The 21,442-nt window shown below is 47.3% G+C and overlaps 2 protein-coding genes across 2 annotated transcripts; both read left to right on the forward strand.

Moving 5' to 3' along the window:
- Window positions 1-1,211: 1,211 nt before the first annotated feature.
- abcg1 (ATP-binding cassette, sub-family G (WHITE), member 1) lies at window positions 1,212-17,662 on the forward strand. Its single transcript, XM_079354059.1, has 15 exons — window positions 1,212-1,364; window positions 2,512-2,758; window positions 11,174-11,291; window positions 11,428-11,560; window positions 11,685-11,735; window positions 12,166-12,311; window positions 12,627-12,750; window positions 13,428-13,542; window positions 14,421-14,560; window positions 14,856-14,954; window positions 15,047-15,215; window positions 15,327-15,427; window positions 16,587-16,745; window positions 16,836-16,954; window positions 17,128-17,662. The coding sequence occupies exons 1-15, from the start codon at window positions 1,302-1,304 to the stop codon at window positions 17,354-17,356; spliced, it is 2,013 nt and encodes a 670-aa protein (XP_079210185.1). The 5' UTR covers window positions 1,212-1,301; the 3' UTR covers window positions 17,357-17,662.
- Window positions 17,663-19,455: 1,793 nt separating this feature from the next.
- On the forward strand, window positions 19,456-20,403 carry LOC306830660 (olfactory receptor 4E2-like; the record flags this gene model as incomplete). The annotated part of the gene is made up of 1 exon (XM_079354252.1): window positions 19,456-20,403. The coding sequence occupies one exon, from the start codon at window positions 19,456-19,458 to the stop codon at window positions 20,401-20,403; it is 948 nt and encodes a 315-aa protein (XP_079210378.1).
- Window positions 20,404-21,442: the final 1,039 nt, after the last annotated feature.

Genomic DNA, 21,442 nt, shown 5'->3' on the forward strand with positions numbered 1-21,442 from the left:
TCTCCGGGCTGGAAACGACAAACCGTTACACGACCTGTCAATCAGTTCAGCTACACGCCATATTGTGAATAACTCTGATCCTTCATCCAATCAAAACTGCTGAGTCATCAAAACATTCCCCCGTACAGTGTGTGTGGATGGAGACATGAGCTAATCACACCTATTTGGTTTTTTGAAGCAGGCTGTAAACATGTTCATGTCTGCTGTAAAAACAGGCTGTTTGAATGGGTGTGTATGTGACTTCCTGTGCTGCTGCAGCCAGCCTCTAGTGGACACTCCAGGTACTGCAGCCAGCCTCTAGTGGACACTCCAGGAACTGCAATCAGCCTCTAGTGGACACTCCAGGTACTGCAGCCAGCCTCTAGTGGACACTCCAGGAACTGCAGCCAGCCTCTAGTGGGCACTCCAGGAACTGCAGCCAGCCTCTAGTGGACACTCCAGGTACTGCAGACAGCCTCTAGTGGACACTCCAGGTACTGCAGCCAGCATCTAGTGGACACTCCAGGTACTGCAACCAGCATCTAGTGGACACTCCAGGTACTGCAGCCAGCCTCTAGTGGACACTCCAGGTACTGCAGCCAGCCTCTAGTGGACACTCCAGGTACTGCAGCCAGCATCTAGTGGACACTCCAGGTACTGCAGCCAGCCTCTAGTGGACACTCCAGGTACTGCAGCCAGCCTCTAGTGGACACTCCAGGTACTGCAGCCAGCATCTAGTGGACACTCCAGGTACTGCAGCCAGCATCTAGTGGACACTCCAGGTACTGCAGCCAGCCTCTAGTGGACACTCCAGGTACTGCAGCCAGCATCTAGTGGACACTCCAGGTACTGCAGCCAGCCTCTAGTGGACACTCCAGGTACTGCTTCAACACTGGGTCCTGAATAACACCTTCATAATGAAAACAAACATGTCCTCTGCACACCTGTGATGTCATCAGGAGCCTTTAAAGGAAGCATTTAGATCTGTGGTCTGCTTCAGTGTAAAGGTTTGTCTTAACGGTCCTCCTGTTGTTTCCTGTAAGGTCTTCTCACCTGTGCGTACCTGAGCGTCTGTTTCACTGAGCTCAGTAAAGAAACTCTTTAATTCAACAGTCAGGGGACATGTTGAAACTTGAATCCAGCAGACAGAGCCTACTTAAACCATTATTCCTGCACAGACTGCAGGGGGGCGGGGCCGTGAGGGGGGAGGCCAGGCGGGGCCTACTGACAAGTGGGCGTGGCCAGCAGGCAGAGCAGCTGTCAGAGTGAGAGCAGTGATCAGACGAGAGCGAGCGGACAGTCAGAGCTGCTGTCCACCTGACATGGCCTGTTTGATGGCCGCTTGGTCCGTCCACAACCCCACCGTCACCAACTCCATCATCATGGTGAGTACTGGGACACACTGGGACACACTGGGAAATATACTGGGACACATACTGGGACATATACTAGGACACATACTGGGACATATACTAGGACACATACTGGGACATATATTAGGACACACTGGGAAATATACTGGGACACATACTAGGACACATACTGGGACATATACTAGGACACACTGGGACACATACTGGGACATATACTAGGACACACTGGAACACATACTAGGACACCCTGGGACACATACTAGGACACATACTGGGACACACTGGGACATATACTGGAACATACTGGGACATATACTAGGACACATTGGGACGTATACTGGGACCAACTTAATTGTAAGATTGGTGGCACAGGTCAAAGGTCAACATTTCCGTCATGATGGATATTATTGGATATCATGTGACACATTGTTATCTACACTTTGTACAACGAGCTAATGAGCTAACGAGCTAACCATCGCTGCTGAGGGAGGACAGTTTCAGCTTCTTGTAGAGCGCCCTCCTTCCTCGTTCCACGTCCACGTCCAATAGAAACGTGTCATTAGGGTTCAAATGTCACGCTGTGATGTTCGCTGACACTTTGGCTATTCCAGTAGGAAACAACCACAGGCTCATTCCTGCTGCTTGTTGTCAGGAGATGCTGTCTCACAGGCCTGAATCATGCGTGGAGTGATGTCAGAGCGCCCTGGCACCTCTCCAGAGACCAGCACGATGCTGGTTCACAACCAGTCTGAGCTGCTGTCGGCCCAGTGTCAGCCTGAGCAGATCTGAAATGAATCGATGGAAATATAAAGAAGGAGTTCGAACACGAGAGCAGAGTCACGTTTGTGAGGATGATGAGGGTGAAGGTGTTTCTGTGCTGAATCACAGCAGGAGGCTGCGGCCCGTTTGGTGGCTTTAAATCCTCGGTAACTAAGCTCTTCCCTGCCCGACAGTTACCTCCTCCTCCTTCTCCTGGAAGTGCCCCCTGGTGGGGGTTTGGTGCCTTGCTTAAGGGCACCTCGGCAGTGCTCGAGAAGTGGAACTCAATACTGCAGCCAGTCAGCAGGGGGAGCTGTACATGTTGTGTCTTCATGTTTCTCGATCTGTCATGTACTCAGTCTTTTCATACTCATAATCATCCATAACATCTGACCCTCAGAACACCAACGGGCCCCCAGACCTGATGTTGGACCCCAGGACGGTATGCGTTTGTCTGGACGAGGTGGTCAACAAACAGCAGACAGGCGGCCAGCAGACCCCGCTGCTGCAGGGACACCTGAAGAAGCTGGAAAACAGCCTGACAGAGGCCCAGAGGTTCTCCTCGTTACCACGGAGACCAGCAGTCAACATTGAATTCAAGGACGTTTCGTACTCTGTCAGAGACGGCCCCTGGTGGAGGAAAAAAGGTACTGACACACAACTCGTACATGAACTGACAGCCTGCACTCATATCATGTGTCAGGAGGCACGCCAACGTTTGGGGCTGATTTAGTGTGTTTGTCTGCAACCTTCAAGACATGATCCGATATCTGGTGTCTCGGACTCTGTCTGTGTTTCCATGGTAACAAACAGATATTTTTCAGTTTCAATGGAATTGAATCAAAGCTTTTAATTCTGCAGTATGATTACTGCGTCACAGCGAAATAGAACGACCCGGACAGGAAGTCAGACAAGGAAACACACAGGTCAATTTTCAAAATAAAATACATCAAACTCCTGAGAGTTTATTCCATCACTTTCTCAACATGGCGTCAAATCAGAATGAACAACAAACCATCCTCAGAGAGACAAAGCAACATTCTCTCTCCTTTGTAGTTCTCTGTGATCTTGTAGTTCTCTGTGATCTTGTAGTTCTCTGTGATTGTAGTTCTCTGTGATCTTGTAGTTCTTCCTGTGATCTTGTAGTTCTCTGTGATTGTAGTTCTCTGTGATCTTGTAGTTCTCTGTGATCTTGTAGTTCTCTGTGATTGTAGTTCTCTGTGATCTTGTAGTTCTCTATGATCTTGTAGTTCTCTGTGATTGTAGTTCTCTGTGATCTTGTAGTTCTTCCTGTGATCTTGTAGTTCTCTGTGATTGTAGTTCTCTGTGATCTTGTAGTTCTCTGTCATCTTGTAGTTCTCTTGTGATCTTGTAGTTCTTCCTGTGATCTTGTAGTTCTTTCTGTGATCTTGTAGTTCTCTGTGATCTTGTAGTTCTCTGTCATCTTGTAGTTCTTCTTGTGATCTTGTAGTTCTCTGTCATCTTGTAGTTCTTCCTGTGATCTTGTAGTTCTCTGTGATCTTGTAGTTCTCTGTGATTGTAGTTCTCTGTGATCTTGTAGTTCTCTGTGATCTTGTAGTTCTTCTGTGATCTTGTAGTTCTTCCTGTGATCTTGTAGTTCTCTGTGATTGTAGTTCTCTGTGATCTTGTCGTTCTTCAGTGAACTTGTAGTTCTCTGTGATTGTAGTTCTCTGTGATCTTGTAGTTCTTCTGTGATCTTGTAGTTCTTCCTGTGATCTTGTAGTTCTCTGTGATCTTGTAGTTCTCCTGTGATCTTGTAGTTCTCCTGTAATCTTGTAGTTCAACCTGTGATATTGTAGTTCTTCCTGTGATCTTGTAGTTCTCCTGTGATCTTGTAGTTCTTCCTGTGATCTTGTAGTTCTCTGTGATCTTGTAGTTCTTCCTGTCATCTTGTAGTTTTCTGTGATTTTGTAGTTCTCCTGTGATGTGGACCCAGTGGGGCGGATCGTCAAACGCACTGATGGCCCTGGAGCTGGTGGAAATTGAGTTAGTGTTATAAAGGCAGATGGTAGTCACACACGGTACTGTGTGACTGAGAACGTCTGGTTTGATAAAGCTACACACTTGTCATTATGATTCTTGTGTTTTGATTGGACATGATTAATTGTTAAAATCTTCTCGTACACGTCTGCAACATGATCTGAACGAGCAAAAAACATAAACGGGAGGTTAAAAAGGTTTATGCAACAGTTTATTGTTGTCAGAGATGGTGTGTGTGTGTGTGTGTGTGTGTGTGTGTGTGTGTGTGTGTGTGTGTGTGTGTGTGTGTGTGTGTGTGTGTGTGTGTGTGTGTGTGTGTGTGTGTGTGTGTGTGTGTGTGTGTGTGTGTGTGTGTTCTGGATTAGCAGGCTGTAATCTGTTAATCTCAGTCAGAGTCGATGCTGTTAATAGCTGCAGGTCAGATTAGAAGCAGCTCCGTCACTCACATCAAACCAAAACAAGAGAATGAAGAAACCAAGCGTGTTTCTGCACTATGTGACGAAGACTGCCTGTCAGTCAGAGTGCAGGGTTTACTGCCCTCTGCAGGTGACTGCACAGACTGTGGAGGGGGGGGCCTGCACCCATACTGTCCTTCCATTAATATTTATGCTAATTATTACTACACCACATGCTGGGACCTTTGGGCCAAATAGTCAACAGAGCGAAGGAGGAAATGAAGGTCCTTGCTTTTGAGTTGAGAGCCCAAAATCACCTTTTATTCGGTGTTCTTTTTTCGGGAGTGCGATGCTGGATGTGAGGCGAGCGTGTCCAAGCAGCTGACGGTGAGGATGCTCTGTGTGTCCTATTGGTGCTGCAGAGCTGCGTTTGGTCCATCTGTAGCTCCTCCCCCCCCCCGCTCTGTGCATCCTGTTCATGACCTCGAGTTCAGAGTGGAACACTGTTCAAGGTATTTACATGAGTCAACTGTTGGAACCCGTGGACAGTGCTAGCTTTCAGGGTTACAGCAGCTCATCCTGAAGTGACGTGAAGATCCAGGAAGTTGATAGAGCAACATCACGGTGTGCTCCTGAGCGCTGCAGGTCGGACAGCAGAACGCTGGGCTCAGAGATAAATCATACAGAAGTTCAAAGTTCTGTTACCATGACAACCCTGCTGGACCAGTAGGACTGTCACAACGCCAGAACAGTTGACATCTGTACCGGTTTGTTACCATGGCAACAACAGTCCTAAGCACGGCGCTTTAGAGCAGACAGACTCCTGAACACGCTCGATAGGTTGCACACATGTGTTGGTCATGATTCCGGACAGAAACATTGGCAACACATTGATGAAAGGTTGTGCAGATTTGTCTGCAGTTCGTGATGTGTCACGTCTCATGAAACAGGATGTGGGAGAAAACACGAGGCGTGGACGTACTGAACATTTGTTCATTAACGGAGCCGCCGCTCAGTTTGAGCACTTGGAGGACAATGACGGAGCAGCTCAGTGTAAAGCTGCTGTTGTGTTGTGTTAAGTCTGTAATGAGATGCTGTCAGAGGGTTTAACTGCTCAGGTTTCCATGAACTCTTTGTTGTGGTTCATGTTAAAGAACCCGAGTTTCAGTGAGAGCGGCTCACCTGCCAGGTGTGACACACCTGAAGGATCTGATGTTCAACATGTCTTAAACAGTGAAGACCAGCTCCTGATGTATCCTGATGCATCATGGGTAACTGGTTTTGCATCAGCAGACTGTTGATGAGGTCACTGCAGGTCATCTTCCTCACTACAGACCAACAGAAGTTCCTTACCTGACAGTCCAAACTGAGGGAAGAGAGAACCCAGAGTTTAAAATAAACCCTGATCCGGATACAAAGCTTGATCCTCATCAGTCCCATATTATATGTGAGCTCTGATGACACTCAGTCAGCAGCTGTGATCATCACACACACACACACACACACACACACACACACACACACACACACAGAGAGACACACACACACACACACACACACACACAGAGACACACACACACACACACAGAGAGACACACACACACACACACACACACACACACACACACACACACACACACACACACACACACACACACACACACACACACACACACACACACACACAGAGACACACACACACACACACACACACACACACACACACACACACAGATCAGATGGTATGTTGTGTGTGTAGGACACTTCCTCTACCTTTAGACTCATTCATTGTCTTTGACTGTGCTGACTCATTGAAGAGATAATAAACATATGAAGGTGTTAGAGACCAGCAGAGTAACAAGGAGGAGAGGAAAGGAGAGGGCAGTAACAGAAGAGAGGGAGAGAGGAGGAGAGGAAAGGAGAGGGCAGTAACAGAAGAGAGGGAGAGAGGAGGAGAGGAAAGGAGAGGGCAGTAACAGAAGAGAGGGAGAGAGGAGGAGAGGAAAGGAGAGGGCAGTAACAGAAGAGAGGGAGAGAGGAGGAGAGGAAAGGAGAGGGCAGTAACAGAAGAGAGGGAGAGAGGAGGAGAGGAAAGGAGAGGGCAGTAACAGAAGGAGAGAGGAGGAGAGGAAAGGAGAGGGCAGTAACAGAAGAGAGGGAGAGAGGAGGAGAGGAAAGGAGAGGGCAGTAACAGAAGAGAGGGAGAGAGGAGGAGAGGAAAGGAGAGGGCAGTAACAGAAGAGAGGGAGAGAGGAGGAGAGGAAAGGAGAGGGCAGTAACAGAAGAGAGGGAGAGAGGAGGAGAGGAAAGGAGAGGGCAGGAACAGAAGAGAGGGAGAGAGGAGGAGAGGAAAGGAGAGGGCAGGAACAGAAGAGAGGGAGAGAGGAGGAGAGGAAAGGAGAGGGCAGTAACAGAAGAGAGGGAGAGAGGAGGAGAGGAAAGGAGAGGGCAGTAACAGAAGAGAGGGAGAGAGGAGGAGAGGAAAGGAGAGGGCAGTAACAGAAGGAGAGAGGAGGAGAGGAAAGGAGAGGGCAGTAACAGAAGAGAGGGAGAGAGGAGGAGAGGAAAGGAGAGGGCAGGAACAGAAGAGAGGGAGAGAGGAGGAGAGGAAAGGAGAGGGCAGGAACAGAAGAGAGGGAGAGAGGAGGAGAGGAAAGGAGAGGGCAGTAACAGAAGAGAGGGAGAGAGGAGGAGAGGAAAGGAGAGGGCAGGAACAGAAGAGAGGGAGAGAGGAGGAGAGGAAAGGAGAGGGCAGTAACAGAAGAGAGGGAGAGAGGAGGAGAGGAAAGGAGAGGGCAGGAACAGAAGAGAGGGAGAGAGGAGGAGAGGAAAGGAGAGGGCAGGAACAGAAGAGAGGGAGAGAGGAGGAGAGGAAAGGAGAGGGCAGTAACAGAAGAGAGGGAGAGAGGAGGAGAGGAAAGGAGAGGGCAGGAACAGAAGAGAGGGAGAGAGGAGGAGAGGAAAGGAGAGGGCAGTAACAGAAGAGAGGGAGAGAGGAGGAGAGGAAAGGAGAGGGCAGTAACAGAAGAGAGGGAGAGAGGAGGAGAGGAAAGGAGAGGGCAGGAACAGAAGAGAGGGAGAGAGGAGGAGAGGAAAGGAGAGGGCAGTAACAGAAGAGAGGGAGAGAGGAGGAGAGGAAAGGAGAGGGCAGGAACAGAAGAGAGGGAGAGAGGAGGAGAGGAAAGGAGAGGGCAGGAACAGAAGAGAGGGAGAGAGGAGGAGAGGAAAGGAGAGGGCAGGAACAGAAGAGAGGGAGAGAGGAGGAGAGGAAAGGAGAGGGCAGGAACAGAAGAGAGGGAGAGAGGAGGAGAGGAAAGGAGAGGGCAGGAACAGAAGAGAGGGAGAGAGGAGGAGAGGATTGATTCATGTAATGCCTGCAGCACACTTGGTGGTCACATCGTTCGATTCCCGCCTCTGTACCCGTCTCTAGATCAGCTAAACGTTTGTCAGAGTGTGCACCTTCCCCTCTCTCTGCAAACAGAGTTTGATTCCTCTGTCCTTCATGAGTGTACATGCATACATATATACACGTACATACATGTTATAAAGAAAACATGCATACATATATACACGTACATACATGTTATAAAGAAAACATGCATACATACACATACATACATGTTATAAAGAAAACATGCATACATACATACACATACATACATGTTATAAAGAAAACATGCATACATACATACACGTACATACATGTTATAAAGAAAACATGCATACATATATACATATACATACATGTTATAAAGAAAACATGCATACATATATACACGTACATACATGTTATAAAGAAAACATGCATACATATATACACGTACATACATGTTATAAAGAAAACATGCATACATACACATACATACATGTTATAAAGAAAACATGCATACATACACATACATGTTATAAAGAAAACATGCATACATACATACACGTACATACATGTTATAAAGAAAACATGCATACATATATACACGTACATACATGTTATAAAGAAAACATGCATACATACATACACATACATACATGTTATAAAGAAAACATGCATACATACATACACATACATACATGTTATAAAGAAAACATGCATACATATATACATATACATACATGTTATAAAGAAAACATGCATACATATATACACGTACATACATGTTATAAAGAAAACATGCATACATACATACACGTACATACATGTTATAAAGAAAACATGCATACATATATACACATACATACATGTTATAAAGAAAACATGCATACATACACATACATACATGTTATAAAGAAAACATGCATACATATATACATATACATACATGTTATAAAGAAAACATGCATACATATATACACGTACATACATGTTATAAAGAAAACATGCATACATACATACACATACATACATGTTATAAAGAAAACATGCATACATATATACATATACATACATGTTATAAAGAAAACATGCATACATATATACATATACATACATGTTATAAAGAAAACATGCATACATACATACACATACATACATGTTATAAAGAAAACATGCATACATATATACACGTACATACATGTTATAAAGAAAACATGCATACATACATACACATACATACATGTTATAAAGAAAACATGCATACATATATACACGGACATACATGTTATAAAGAAAACATGCATACATATATACATATACATACATGTTATAAAGAAAACATGCATACATACATACACATACATACATGTTATAAAGAAAACATGCATACATATATACACGTACATACATGTTATAAAGAACATGCATACATACATACACATACATACATGTTATAAAGAAAACATGCATACATATATACATATACATACATGTTATAAAGAAAACATGCATACATATATACATATACATACATGTTATAAAGAAAACATGCATACATATATACACATACATACATGTTATAAAGAAAACATGCATACATACATACACGTACATACATGTTATAAAGAAAACATGCATACATATATACATATACATACATGTTATAAAGAAAACATGCATACATATATACATATACATACATGTTATAAAGAAAACATGCATACATATATACATATACATACATGTTATAAAGAAAACATGCATTCATATATACACGTACATACATGTTATAAAGAAAACATGCATACATACATACACATACATACATGTTATAAAGAAAACATGCATACATATATACACGTACATACATGTTATAAAGAAAACATGCATACATATATACATATACATGTGTGTGTAGTATAGTGTGTAGTACAGTGTGTAGTACAGTGTGTAGTATAGTGTGTAGTACAGTGTGTAGTACAGTGTGTAGTACAGTGTGTAGTATAGTGTGTAGTATAGTGTGTAGTACAGTGTGTAGTATAGTGTGTAGTATAGTGTGTAGTATAGTGTGTAGTATAGTGTGTAGTACAGTGTGTAGTATAGTGTGTAGTATAGTGTGTAGTACAGTGTGTAGTGCAGTGTGTAGTACAGTGTGTAGTATAGTGTGTAGTACAGTGTGTAGTACAGTGTGTAGTATAGTGTGTAGTATAGTGTGTAGTACAGTGTGTAGTATAGTGTGTAGTATAGTGTGTAGTATAGTGTGTAGTACAGTGTGTAGTACAGTGTGTAGTACAGTGTGTAGTACAGTGTGTAGTACAGTGTGTAGTACAGTGTGTAGTATAGTGTGTAGTACAGTGTGTAGTACAGTGTGTAGTACAGTGTGTAGTATAGTGTGTAGTACAGTGTGTAGTATAGTGTGTAGTATAGTGTGTATGGTGTGGTGGAGGTTACTGTCGGTCAGAGCTGATTACATCAGATTAAATCTGATAATCTTGTTAAACGTCGTTCAGCTTTCATCAGCAGATAAACAGCAGCAGTTACTATCATCTTCATCTTCATCTTCATCTTCATCTTCATCTTCATCTTCATCATCATAAATTCATGTGTTTAAATGAGAGTTGGTTTAGTTTTTACAGAAAGACCCTCAGGTGGTCTTCGGTTGTTTCAAGTGGTCTCAGGTGGCCTCAAGTGTTCTCTGGTGGTCTATGGTTGGTTCGGGTGGTCTCAGGTGGCCTCAAGTGTTCTCAGGTAGTCTTAGGTGGTCTCAGGTGGCCTCAAGTGTTCTCAGGTGGTCTTTGGTTGGTTCAGGTAGTCTCAGTTGGCCTCAAGTGTTCTCAGGTAGTCTCAGGTGGTCTTTGGTTGGTTCAGGTGGTCTCAGGTGGCCTCAAGTGTTCTCAGGTAGTCTCAGGTGGTCTCTGGAGTTCTCAGGTAGTCTTTGGTTGGTTCAGGTGGCCTCTGGTGGTCTTAGGTGGTCTCTGGTTTGTCTGTTGGTGTATTACTTTATGTCATGTGTCACTGGACATAAATCTCAGGAAACGTCTCTTATTTAAATGTGAGATTATATAAAAAGCAGATCTGAAAGTTTCAGATGAGCTGTGCGGCTGGGCTCAGGTGAGTCCAGGTGTGTGTGTGTGTGTGTGTGTGTGTGTGTCTCGGAGGTATTTGTGTGTGTGTGAATCTGAGCAGACTGGTGTGAAATCGAACAATGTGAAACCTGATCTGGAGGACTCGAGCACAAAGAGCGACTCTCAGAGTGCCTGGGAACCTGCTCACTGATTGTTTCTTTTCCGTCTCAGGTTTCAAGAATCTGCTCAAAGGGATCTCTGGGAAGTTCACCAGCGGGAACCTGGTGGCCATCATGGGGCCCTCAGGAGCCGGGAAGTCCACGCTGATGAACATCCTGGCCGGGTACAGGTGGGTACATACACATACACATCTGTGGACTCGAGTGTGACATGATAAGATCTTCTATGGGGGGTTCATAGCATGAAACAGCCTGAAAGTGTGTGTGTGTGTGTGTGTGTGTGTGTGTGTGTGTGTGAGAGAGCAGGGAGACGGGGATGAAGGGGGAGATCCTGATCAACAATCAGCCCAGAGACCTGCGCTCCTTCAGGAAGGTTTCCTGTTACATCATGCAGGACGACATGCTGCTGCCTCACCTCACCGTGCAGGAGGCCATGATGGTACCTCTTCTTCTTCTTGTTTCAGAGCTTTAAGCTGAACACTATCAGGTCTAAAGTTTTCCAGTTCAGTGTGGACTGTGATCCGGTCTCTGTGGGTTCTGCTCTGATGATGGTCTCTCTGCAGGTCTCAGCCAACCTGAAGCTGCAGGAGAAGGAGGAAGCTCGCATAGAGATGGTAAGTTCATCAGAAGCAATGTCACTGTGTTTCTGGACTCTGATCTCCAGGGTCTCCGGGGTGTCCAGGGTCTCCGGGGTGTCCAGGGTCTCTGGGGTGTCCAGGGGTCTCTGGGGTCTCCAGGGTCTCCGGGGGCTCCGGGGTCACCTACATGTTCCTGGTTTGAATCGTGTTTTTGAATGAAGTATTATAAGTTTGTTTTCTCCTGCACTCGGGGATGTTAAAGTTAAAGCTCTAAACAACAGATCAGCTGATTCTGCTGTTTACAATAAAAACTAATAAATGTTTCAACTGTTCAGTTTCAGATCTGATATTAAAAGGTTGTTTATTCCAGAGAGGACCAATTAAAAAGCTGTGTGTGTGTGTGTGTGTGCATGTGTGTGTGTGTGTGTGTGTGTGTGTGTGTGTGTGTGTGTGTGTGTGTGTTCAGGTCAGGGAGATTCTGATGGCTCTCGGGTTACTGGACTGTGCTAAAACCAGGACGTCTCACCTGTCGGGGGGGCAGAGGAAGAGGCTGGCCATCGCTCTGGAGCTGGTCAACAACCCGCCCGTCATGTTCTTCGATGAGCCCACCAGGTGACAAACACACACCTGATGATTCATCATGACTGACAGGTGTATCACTTCAATCACACTCAGGACTTCATCTTTAGCTTCATTTGGCTCCTACATTACCCACAATGCACCTGGACTACAGACTGTTAGTAATGGCTGAGCAGCGGGCTAAAGATGTTTTCTAACTTGTTGAAGTGAAACGATGCTGACTCGAGTGACATCACATGAAACACCTGGATACACCTGGTGTATGTGTCTGAGCTGTGTGTGTGTGTGTGTGTGTGTGTGTGTGTGTGTGTGTGTGTGTGTGTGTGTGTGTGTGTGTGTGTGTCTCAGTGGCCTGGACAGCTCGTCTTGTTTCCAGGTGGTGTCTCTGCTGAAGGCTCTGGCTCAGGGAGGACGGACCGTCATCTGCACCATCCACCAACCGAGCGCCAAACTGTTCGAACTCTTTGACAAGGTGATTCAGTCAGCTGATGATGATTATTCTGGATCCTTCTGATGATGATTATTCTGATGATGATTATTCTGGATCCTTCTGATGATGATTATTCTGGATCCTTCTGTTGATGATTATTCTGGATCCTTCTGTTGATGATTATTCTGGATCCTTCTGTTGATGATTATTCTGGATCCTTCTGTTGATGATTATTCTGTTGATGATTATTCTGGATCCTTCTGATGATGATTATTCTGGATCCTTCTGATGATGATTATTCTGGATCCTTCTGATGATGATTATTCTGGATCCTTCTGATGATGATTATTCTGGATCCTTCTGATGATGATTATTCTGGATCCTTCTGATGATGATTATTCTGGATCCTTCTGATGATGATTATTCTGGATCCTTCTGTTGATGATTATTCTGGATCCTTCTGATGATGATTATTCTGGATCCTTCTGATGATGATTATTCTGGATCCTTCTGTTGATGATTATTCTGTTGATGATTATTCTGGATCCTTCTGATGATGATTATTCTGGATCCTTCTGCTGATGATTATTCTGGATCCTTCTGTTGATGATTATTCTGTTGATGATTATTCTGGATCCTTCTGATGATGATTATTCTGGATCCTTCTGTTGATGATTATTCTGGATCCTTTATAACCTCTCTTTGTTCCTCTGTGTCAGCTGTACGTCCTCAGTCAGGGTCAGTGTATCTACAGGGGGAAAGTCTCCAGTCTGGTTCCGTACCTGAGAGACCTCGGACTCAACTGCCCAACCTACCACAACCCTGCAGACTTCGGTAGGAAACCCCGCTGGAAGCATGTCATATGTTTTGTGTCTGATCCTGAAGTGTAAAGTCCTGCAGTACCTGGAGTGTCCACTAGAGGCTGGCTGCAGTACCTGGAGTGTCCACTAGAGGCTGGCTGCAGTTCCTGTAGTGTCCACTAGAGGCTGGCTGCAGTTCCTGTAGTGTCCACTAGAGGCTGGCTGCAGTACCTGGAGTGTCCACTAGAGGCTGGCTGCAGTACCTGCAGTGTCCACTAGAGGCTGGCTGCAGTACCTGGAGTGTCCACTAGAGGCTGGCTGCAGTACCTGGAGTGTCCACTAGAGGCGGGCTGCAGCAGCACAGGAAGTCACATACACACCCATTCAAACAGCCTGTTTTTACAGCAGACATGAACATGTTTACAGCCTGCTTCAAAAAACCAAATAGGTGTGATTAGCTCATGTCTCCATCCACACACACTGTACGGGGGGAATGTTTTGATGACTCAGCAGTTTTGATTGGATGAAGGATCAGAGTTATTCACAATAAGGCGTGTAGCTGAGCTGATTGACGTGGTCGTGTAACGGTTTGTCAGGAGGCTTAAACCCATAAACATAAATGAGATTGATCACATTTATGTTTCCTTTAGAAATCTTTATAAAAAATGTAAAGTCAGTGATTCCTGCATCCTGTGATGTCACAGCTGTTTGTGTTTATCTCTGTAATGTTGTCAGACTCTTAGAAGAACAACCGGAGCCTGTTAGGGACAAAAACATCAGCTCTGAGTGGACGCACTTCATCAGGAAGTTTAATGATGCAGCAGCAGCATCTAGTGGAGATTTATGGACACTGCAGCTGCACACAGTGACACACACAGGCTCAGTGTGTGTGTGTGTGTGTTGTTTCCTCAGTGATGGAGGTGGCGTCCGGAGAGTACGGGGATCAGATGGTCCGCCTGGTGAAGGCCGTGCAGGACAGGAAGTGTGAGACGGAGCATCAGACGGAGCTGAATGGAGACACAAACCCGTTCCTGTGGCAGCGCACAGAGGAGGTAAACGAGCATGCACCTCACAGCGGGAGACTCCCCTGTGAGGGAGGGGGCCAGGGGGGCCCTCTACTGGGGCCCCAAGCAGGTTCCTGCCCTGCCTATTGACAAGCAGCTCCTCTAAGTGTTTATTGATTGACAGAAGATTGACTGAACTTTCCTGATCAGAATATTCCACCTCAGTGAGGTCTGACGATGTAAATCCAAACATGTCCGATCAGTAAAGACTGATCGCCCCCCCCCCCCCCCCCCCGATCCTGAAGCCGGGGGGACTGATAAAGATCTTCTGTGTTTGTCTCAGGAGAGCTCGTCTGAAGGCTGTCACAGTTTCTCTGCCAGCTGCATGACTCAGTTCTTCATCCTGTTCAGGAGAACGTTCCTCAGCATCCTCCGAGACTCTGTGAGAACCCCCCCCCCCCCCCCACACACACACACACACACACACTCTAACACACTCAGAGTGACACGCCCCTCCTGTGATTGGTCGAGTAGGTGCTGACTCATCTGAGGATCTCGTCCCACATCGGGATCGGCGTTTTGATTGGTCTGCTGTACCTGGGCATCGGGAACGAGGCCAAGAAGGTTCTCAGCAACTCGGGCTTCCTGTTCTTCTCCATGTTGTTCCTCATGTTCGCCGCTCTGATGCCCACCGTGCTCACCTGTGAGGCACACACACACACACACACACACACACACACACACACACACACACACACACACACACACACACTGAAGTAAAGGATCAACAGTCTGTGTGTTTGTGTTTGTCCAGTTCCTCTGGAGATGGGAGTTTTTCTGAGGGAACACCTGAACTACTGGTACAGTCTGAAGGCTTATTACCTGGCCAAAACCATGGCGGACGTTCCCTTCCAGGTAAATACTTCAAGGACATTAAATCCAGAACAAAGCAGCGAGCAGGATGCGTCTGCTGTTACAAGAATAAATAAAGAGTTTAAAGTCGACCTGCTGATCCCTGTTTGAACTCTCACATCGTGTCACGATGGTTGTGAGGCAGAGTTTCAGATCAGGAGGGAAACGTGTGTTGGACTCAACTCGACACATTACGGAGGACGAAGGGACAGAAAAGGAGGTTTGTGTTCTGGTTTTATTGATCCAGGAGGGTTCAGTTCAGACTTGGGTCCTGCTCAACCTGACGATGAGCCTGAGATCTCTGAGAAGGACCAGATGTCCTCGCTGAGTGAACGCTGTCAGACACTGACAACACAGCGTCATCAGCGTACAGAGAGAACGGCGAGCGTTGTCCCCGTGTGACCTGAGGGGAAAGTCTCTGCTGGGGACAGGACTACACGGCTTCTTACAAGCAGTGGAGTCGCCCCCTGCTGGATGCTGCTAGTTAATACCTCACATGTCCGTCCCAATCTTAACAAACAGGAAGTAGTTCAGACTGAAGGGAAATGACTGAATCTTATTTAGACGATCATCCCAGACTCTGCTGAGGAACCCGTCAGGAAACCTGCAGACAAATCAGGTCTGCTAGTCCAGTCTGATGGACTGGGCTGCTGGTCCAGTCTGATGGACTGGGCTGCTGGTCCAGTCTGATGGACCAGTCTGCTAGTCCAGTCTGATGGTCCGGTCTGCTAGTCCAGTCTGATGGTCCGGTCTGCTGGTCCAGTCTGATGGTCCGGTCTTCTGGTCCAGTCTGAGGGGACCGGTCTGCTGGTCCAGTCTGATGGACCGGTCTGCTGGTCCAGTCTGATGGACCGGTCTGCTTGTCCAGTCTGAGGGACCGGTCTTCTGGTCCAGACTGAGGGACCGGTCTTCTGGTCCAGTCTGAGGGACCGGTCTGCTGGTCCAGTCTGATGGACCCGGTTTGCTGGTTCAGTCTGATGGACCGGTCTGCTGGTCCAGTCTGAGGGACTGGTTTGCTGGTCCAGTCTGAGGGGACCGGTCTGCTGGTCCAGTCTGATGGACCAGTCTGCTGGTCCAGTCTGAGGGACTGGTTTGCTGGTCCAGTCTGAGGGACCAGTCTGCTGGGTGTCCTCAGCTGTAAGTTCTGTCTGCTGTCCTTCAGGTGGTCTTCCCCGTGGTGTACTGCAGCATCGTGTACTGGATGACCGCTCAGCCTCCGGACGCGGGTCGCTTCTTCCTCTTCCTGTCTCTGGGAGTCCTGACCTCCCTGGTGGCTCAGAGTCTGGGTCTGCTGATCGGAGCTGCGTCCACCTCGCTGCAGGTCAGACCCTCTGAACTCAGGTTCATTCACAGGTTTCATCCAGGTATGGCGAGGGCTGGCACTCAGGTGTGTTTGCTCTATTTCCTGCAGGTGGCGACGTTCGTGGGTCCGGTAACAGCGATCCCGGTTCTCCTGTTCTCAGGGTTCTTTGTCAGTTTCGACACCATACCCTGGTACCTGCAGTGGATGTCCTACATCTCCTACGTCAGGTGGGACTTTGATTCTGTGAAGCGTTGATATCCCAGTTGAACCTGAACTTCCACCTTATCGACCTGAGCAGTGACAAACCGCTCTATGACATCACTTCCTGTTCTCTGAGTGTCGTAGAGCGAGATCCTTCCTTTGATAAAACACCTCCTGGTCCTCCTGTGCCGTGTTTCAGGTACGGCTTCGAGGGCGTCATCCTGTCCATCTACGGCCTGGACCGGGACGATCTGCACTGCGAGGAAGAAGACACCTGTCACTTCCAGAAGTCTGAGGCCATCCTGAAGGAGCTGGACATGCTGGACGCCAAACTTTACCTGGACTTCATCATCCTCGCCATCTTCTTCTTCTCTCTGAGGCTCATGGCGTACTTCGTGCTGCGCTATAAGATCAACGCTGAGAGGTAGACCAGGAGCTTCCAGCGTTTAGACCAGGACGAACCGTTAGCCCAACGTTAGCCTGTAGCTGTGGAGTTTGTCTACATGTGGACTGTGATCGACTCTGGTTTGGACCAGTGTTTCATGAGGGTCTGTGGAGGGGGTGAGGACAAGACCTGCAGGGACAGGAGCTGGTCTCCTGACTCCTGAAGGCCTGAACTGTGCCACAACCTGAAGGACCCCGACAACCCGACACAAACAGAGCTGAGGTTCCTTCAGAATAAAAGCCTCTGAGATTCAGTGTGTTCAAAAGTCTCAGGACTGAGACGACTTGTTTGTTTACTTAGTAAATGTGTGAGCTGAGGACGTGGTGGACTCGCAGACAGCGTGTAACTGTAACAATAAAGACTCTTCCTCATGTGCAACTTCATTGACTCCACTTTTCTTTCACCTGTGTAGTTGACAGAGGGGGAGCGACCCGAGCCGACACGCTGACTCAGACCCTCCTGGATTAAACATGTTTATCTCATCAGCGTGTCCTGACGGGCTCAGAGTACCTGGACTCTGTTCTGGACTCTGAACCCAGCGTGAAGACCGGAGCGAGGACCAGCGTTCCACCTTTAAACCTCAACCATCGAATGAGTGTCAGAAAGGTCTCTTTAATCTGGAACCTTCTACAGAAAGACCTGGCGAACACGTCAGGCCCCTCGACCAGGACCAGGAGGCAGACTCACTGGGACTTGGTTTATGGGTCGGGCTGCTGCAGGTTTGGACCATCATAAGACACGTGTGATCATCAGGATCTGAAGTTTGAGCTGAAACAAACAATCCAAACTAGTGTCAGACAAACACTTGTTTCATGTCCCCACAGTGTCCTCAGGTCCTCAGGACGTTACATCAGCAGAGCTCATTAGCTCCCTCAGGTCAAAGGTCACTCCAGCCTGTCAACATGTTTGCCCCTGAGGCGTCTTCTCGCTCGTCACTGTTTCCACTAATTAGCTTCAGAGCTGTTAACCAGTGAGACCAATCAGCACGCAGACCTCTGCTCTGCTTCCACTGGTCCTCAGAGGGGCCATAATGACGTCCCCTCAGACCCCCACACCTCAGGCCGGACACACACACACACACACACACACACACACACACACACACACACTTCTCTTTAAACCCATAGTTTTATTTGCAGATCAATAATGTGGAGATTTTCTTAAAGTGACGTATTTGGTGAAACTCTGTCACGCGGGTGAGAAGCACGTTTGAATGAAAGCGGCGTCCTTCACTGAGGCCTCCAGGCCACGGCGTGCCAGCACCAGGAAGTGATGCATCTGCACCCGTCTCAGCTCGCCATCCGGCCACAGAGTTCTCCTCGAGCTCAAGAGAAGACGAAGACTCGTCCTGGTCTCTGTCCAACATTCAGTCCTGACGTCCTCGGAGCGCTACGCCGCCGCTTTTCGCCACTTTAGACAACGCTCAACGCTCTGCTGCGTTTCAAACACACGCTCACCTCAAGCACGCGTCAAACTGGACGACCAGGACAGGAAGTCAGACGAACACACAGAGCGTCCGGTCAATTTCAAAATAAAACACATTTTACAAACTCGTATATTTCATCTCTTTCTCGACGTGGCGTCCAAACCGGTGCCGAATGAACAACACAACATCCTCAGAGAGACAAAGAAACATGTCAGCACGTTCTGTAGTTCTCCTGTCATCTTGTAGTTCCAGACGGGACGGAGAAAAACATGGCGCTGATGAATATGTGGAATTATACCTTCAAAATAAAAGTTTCATTTGTTATAGATGGTTTTATTTTGTATCTGTTTAATTAAAATAAACATGTTTTTTTAAAGTCAACAGCAAACACGCTGTAATCGATCTCTAAAGGTCCAAACCCGTCAGCTGCCCGTGTCCCCTCGGGACCGGAGGGGACGGAGGGGACGGAGGGGACGGAGGCGCCGCGAGCTGGATAAAGCCTCCTCCTCCTCACACGCTGCAGCAGGTGACAGATGTTGGCGTGTGTGTTACCTGGCGTGTGTGTGTGTGTGTGTGTTTAGTTGAAGGGCTGTTTGTGAAGTCAGACTGAAATAATAATAATCAAAAGGTTTTTATTGATCAGTTTGTTGTGAATGATGGTGAACTCGACCTTATATTACTTCATCTTTAGCAGCTACATGTATGTAGGATCTTTGAAATACGTGTATTTCACCTTCACTGTGACCTTGTACATGCTGATAGTTTTCATCAACGTGTTTCTCATTGTGGTGATCTGTATGAACAGAAGTCTCCATGAGCCCATGTACATCTTCCTGTGCAGCCTGTTTGTGAACGAGCTGTTTGGTAGCACAGCTTTGTTTCCTCTCCTGCTGGTTCAGATTCTCTCTGATGTTCACACTGTGTCTGCTCCTCTCTGTTTCCTGCAGATCTTCTGTCTCTACACTTATGGAAATGTCGAGTTCTGTAACCTGGCCGTCATGTCGTACGACAGGTATCTGGCCATCTGCTTCCCTCTGCAGTATAACAGTCTGATGAGCTTTAACAGAGCGGCCACGTTCATCGCCGTCATGTGGATTTACTCCTTTGTGAAACTCTTGATCACTTTATTCCTGAGCATCACTTTGCCTCTCTGTGGAAACATCATTCCCAGTTTGTATTGTCACAACTACCTGGTGGTGAAGTTAGCTTGTTCGGACACGCGGGTCAACAACATCTACGGGATCTTCGGCAGCGTTCTGACCATCTTAGTCCCCCTGCTGCCAATTCTCTTCTCTTACATTAAAATCTTCCAGGTGTGTTTCTGTGGATCCAAACAGACCCGCCGAAAGGCCGTCAGCACCTGCACGCCTCACCTGGCCTCGCTGCTCAACTTCTCCTTCGGTTGTATGTTTGAGATACTTCAGAGCAGATTCGACATGGGCGGCGTGCCGAGCTTTGTACGCATCATTCTGTCGCTGTATTTCCTGCTCATACAGCCGCTTCTGAACCCCGTCATGTACGGCCTGCAGCTGTCCAGAATACGAAACACATGCAAACAGCTCGTGTGCTCGGAGAGGCCGGCGGGTCAAAGAGAGAGGAAGTGAGTGTCACATGTTCAGTTACAGTAAGAGCTGGAGAGAAGGGGGTTTATCGAGGCTCCACAGGTTCACTCTGAGGACCGGGACTCTCTCTGCTCCAGGACTCGACACCTTCATGTTATGAGTGTGAAGAAGCTTTTGTTATTGTCTTGGTGTGTTTGTGTGAAGACAGACGGACAGCTGAGAGAAGGAGAGCTGAGCTGTGAGTGGGCGTGTCCAGATGAGTTTGTTTACTGTACTTTGAGAGAAGCTAGCTTTCTGATTGGTTACTGATGACATTGTTGAAAATAAGAAACTAAATATATAATTATAATTATATTATAACACAGTGTGATAAGGAGAGAGAAGCCCTCCATTTGTTCCTTTGTCTCCTCTTTCTATTTGCAGGAGAGTCAATGAGAGTTCCTGTGATCTGAGCTGAGATAAGGTCGTGACCTTCGACCTTTTCCTTCTTTGTTTTCAGGCCTTTGTTCTCTGCTAAATAAATTGCTGTGTTCAAATCTGAAGTGAGCTGGACTGCTGGTTGTTTCTGGGAGGGGGGGGGGACATTTCACCAAAGCAAATCTGACCCAGGTGTCCTCCTCCTGGTCCGTCTCTGCTTTCTGCGCTAAGACGGAACTCTCGCGAGACTTTGCTACATGCTGCGAGATTTCATGCGGCGTACTCTCGTTTACTATGGCGGCGTCCGCGCTCCCAGTGTGAGTGTGGGGCCGGCAGGTGTTCGTGCTGCTGCAGGTCGGCGTTTAGCCGATCTCTTCTGCTGTAAACGATGTTCACTGTCATGCCTGCCGACATCCTCAGATCCCTCCGCCGCTGCACGGCGACACCGCGAGCTAAGACCTCGTGCCTACAGACTAGAGTCCAGGACCCGAGTCCAGAACCCGAGCTAAGACCTCGTGCCTACAGACTAGAGTCCAGGACCCGAGTCCAGAACCCGAGCTAAGACCTCGAGCCTACAGACTAGAGTCCAGGACCCGAGTCCAGAACCCGAGCTAAGACCTCGAGCCTACAGACTAGAGTCCAGGACCCGAGTCCAGGACCCGAG

The sequence above is a fragment of the Symphodus melops genome (assembly GCF_947650265.1).
Source record: "Symphodus melops genome assembly, chromosome: 10".
NCBI lineage: Eukaryota > Metazoa > Chordata > Actinopteri > Labriformes > Labridae > Symphodus > Symphodus melops.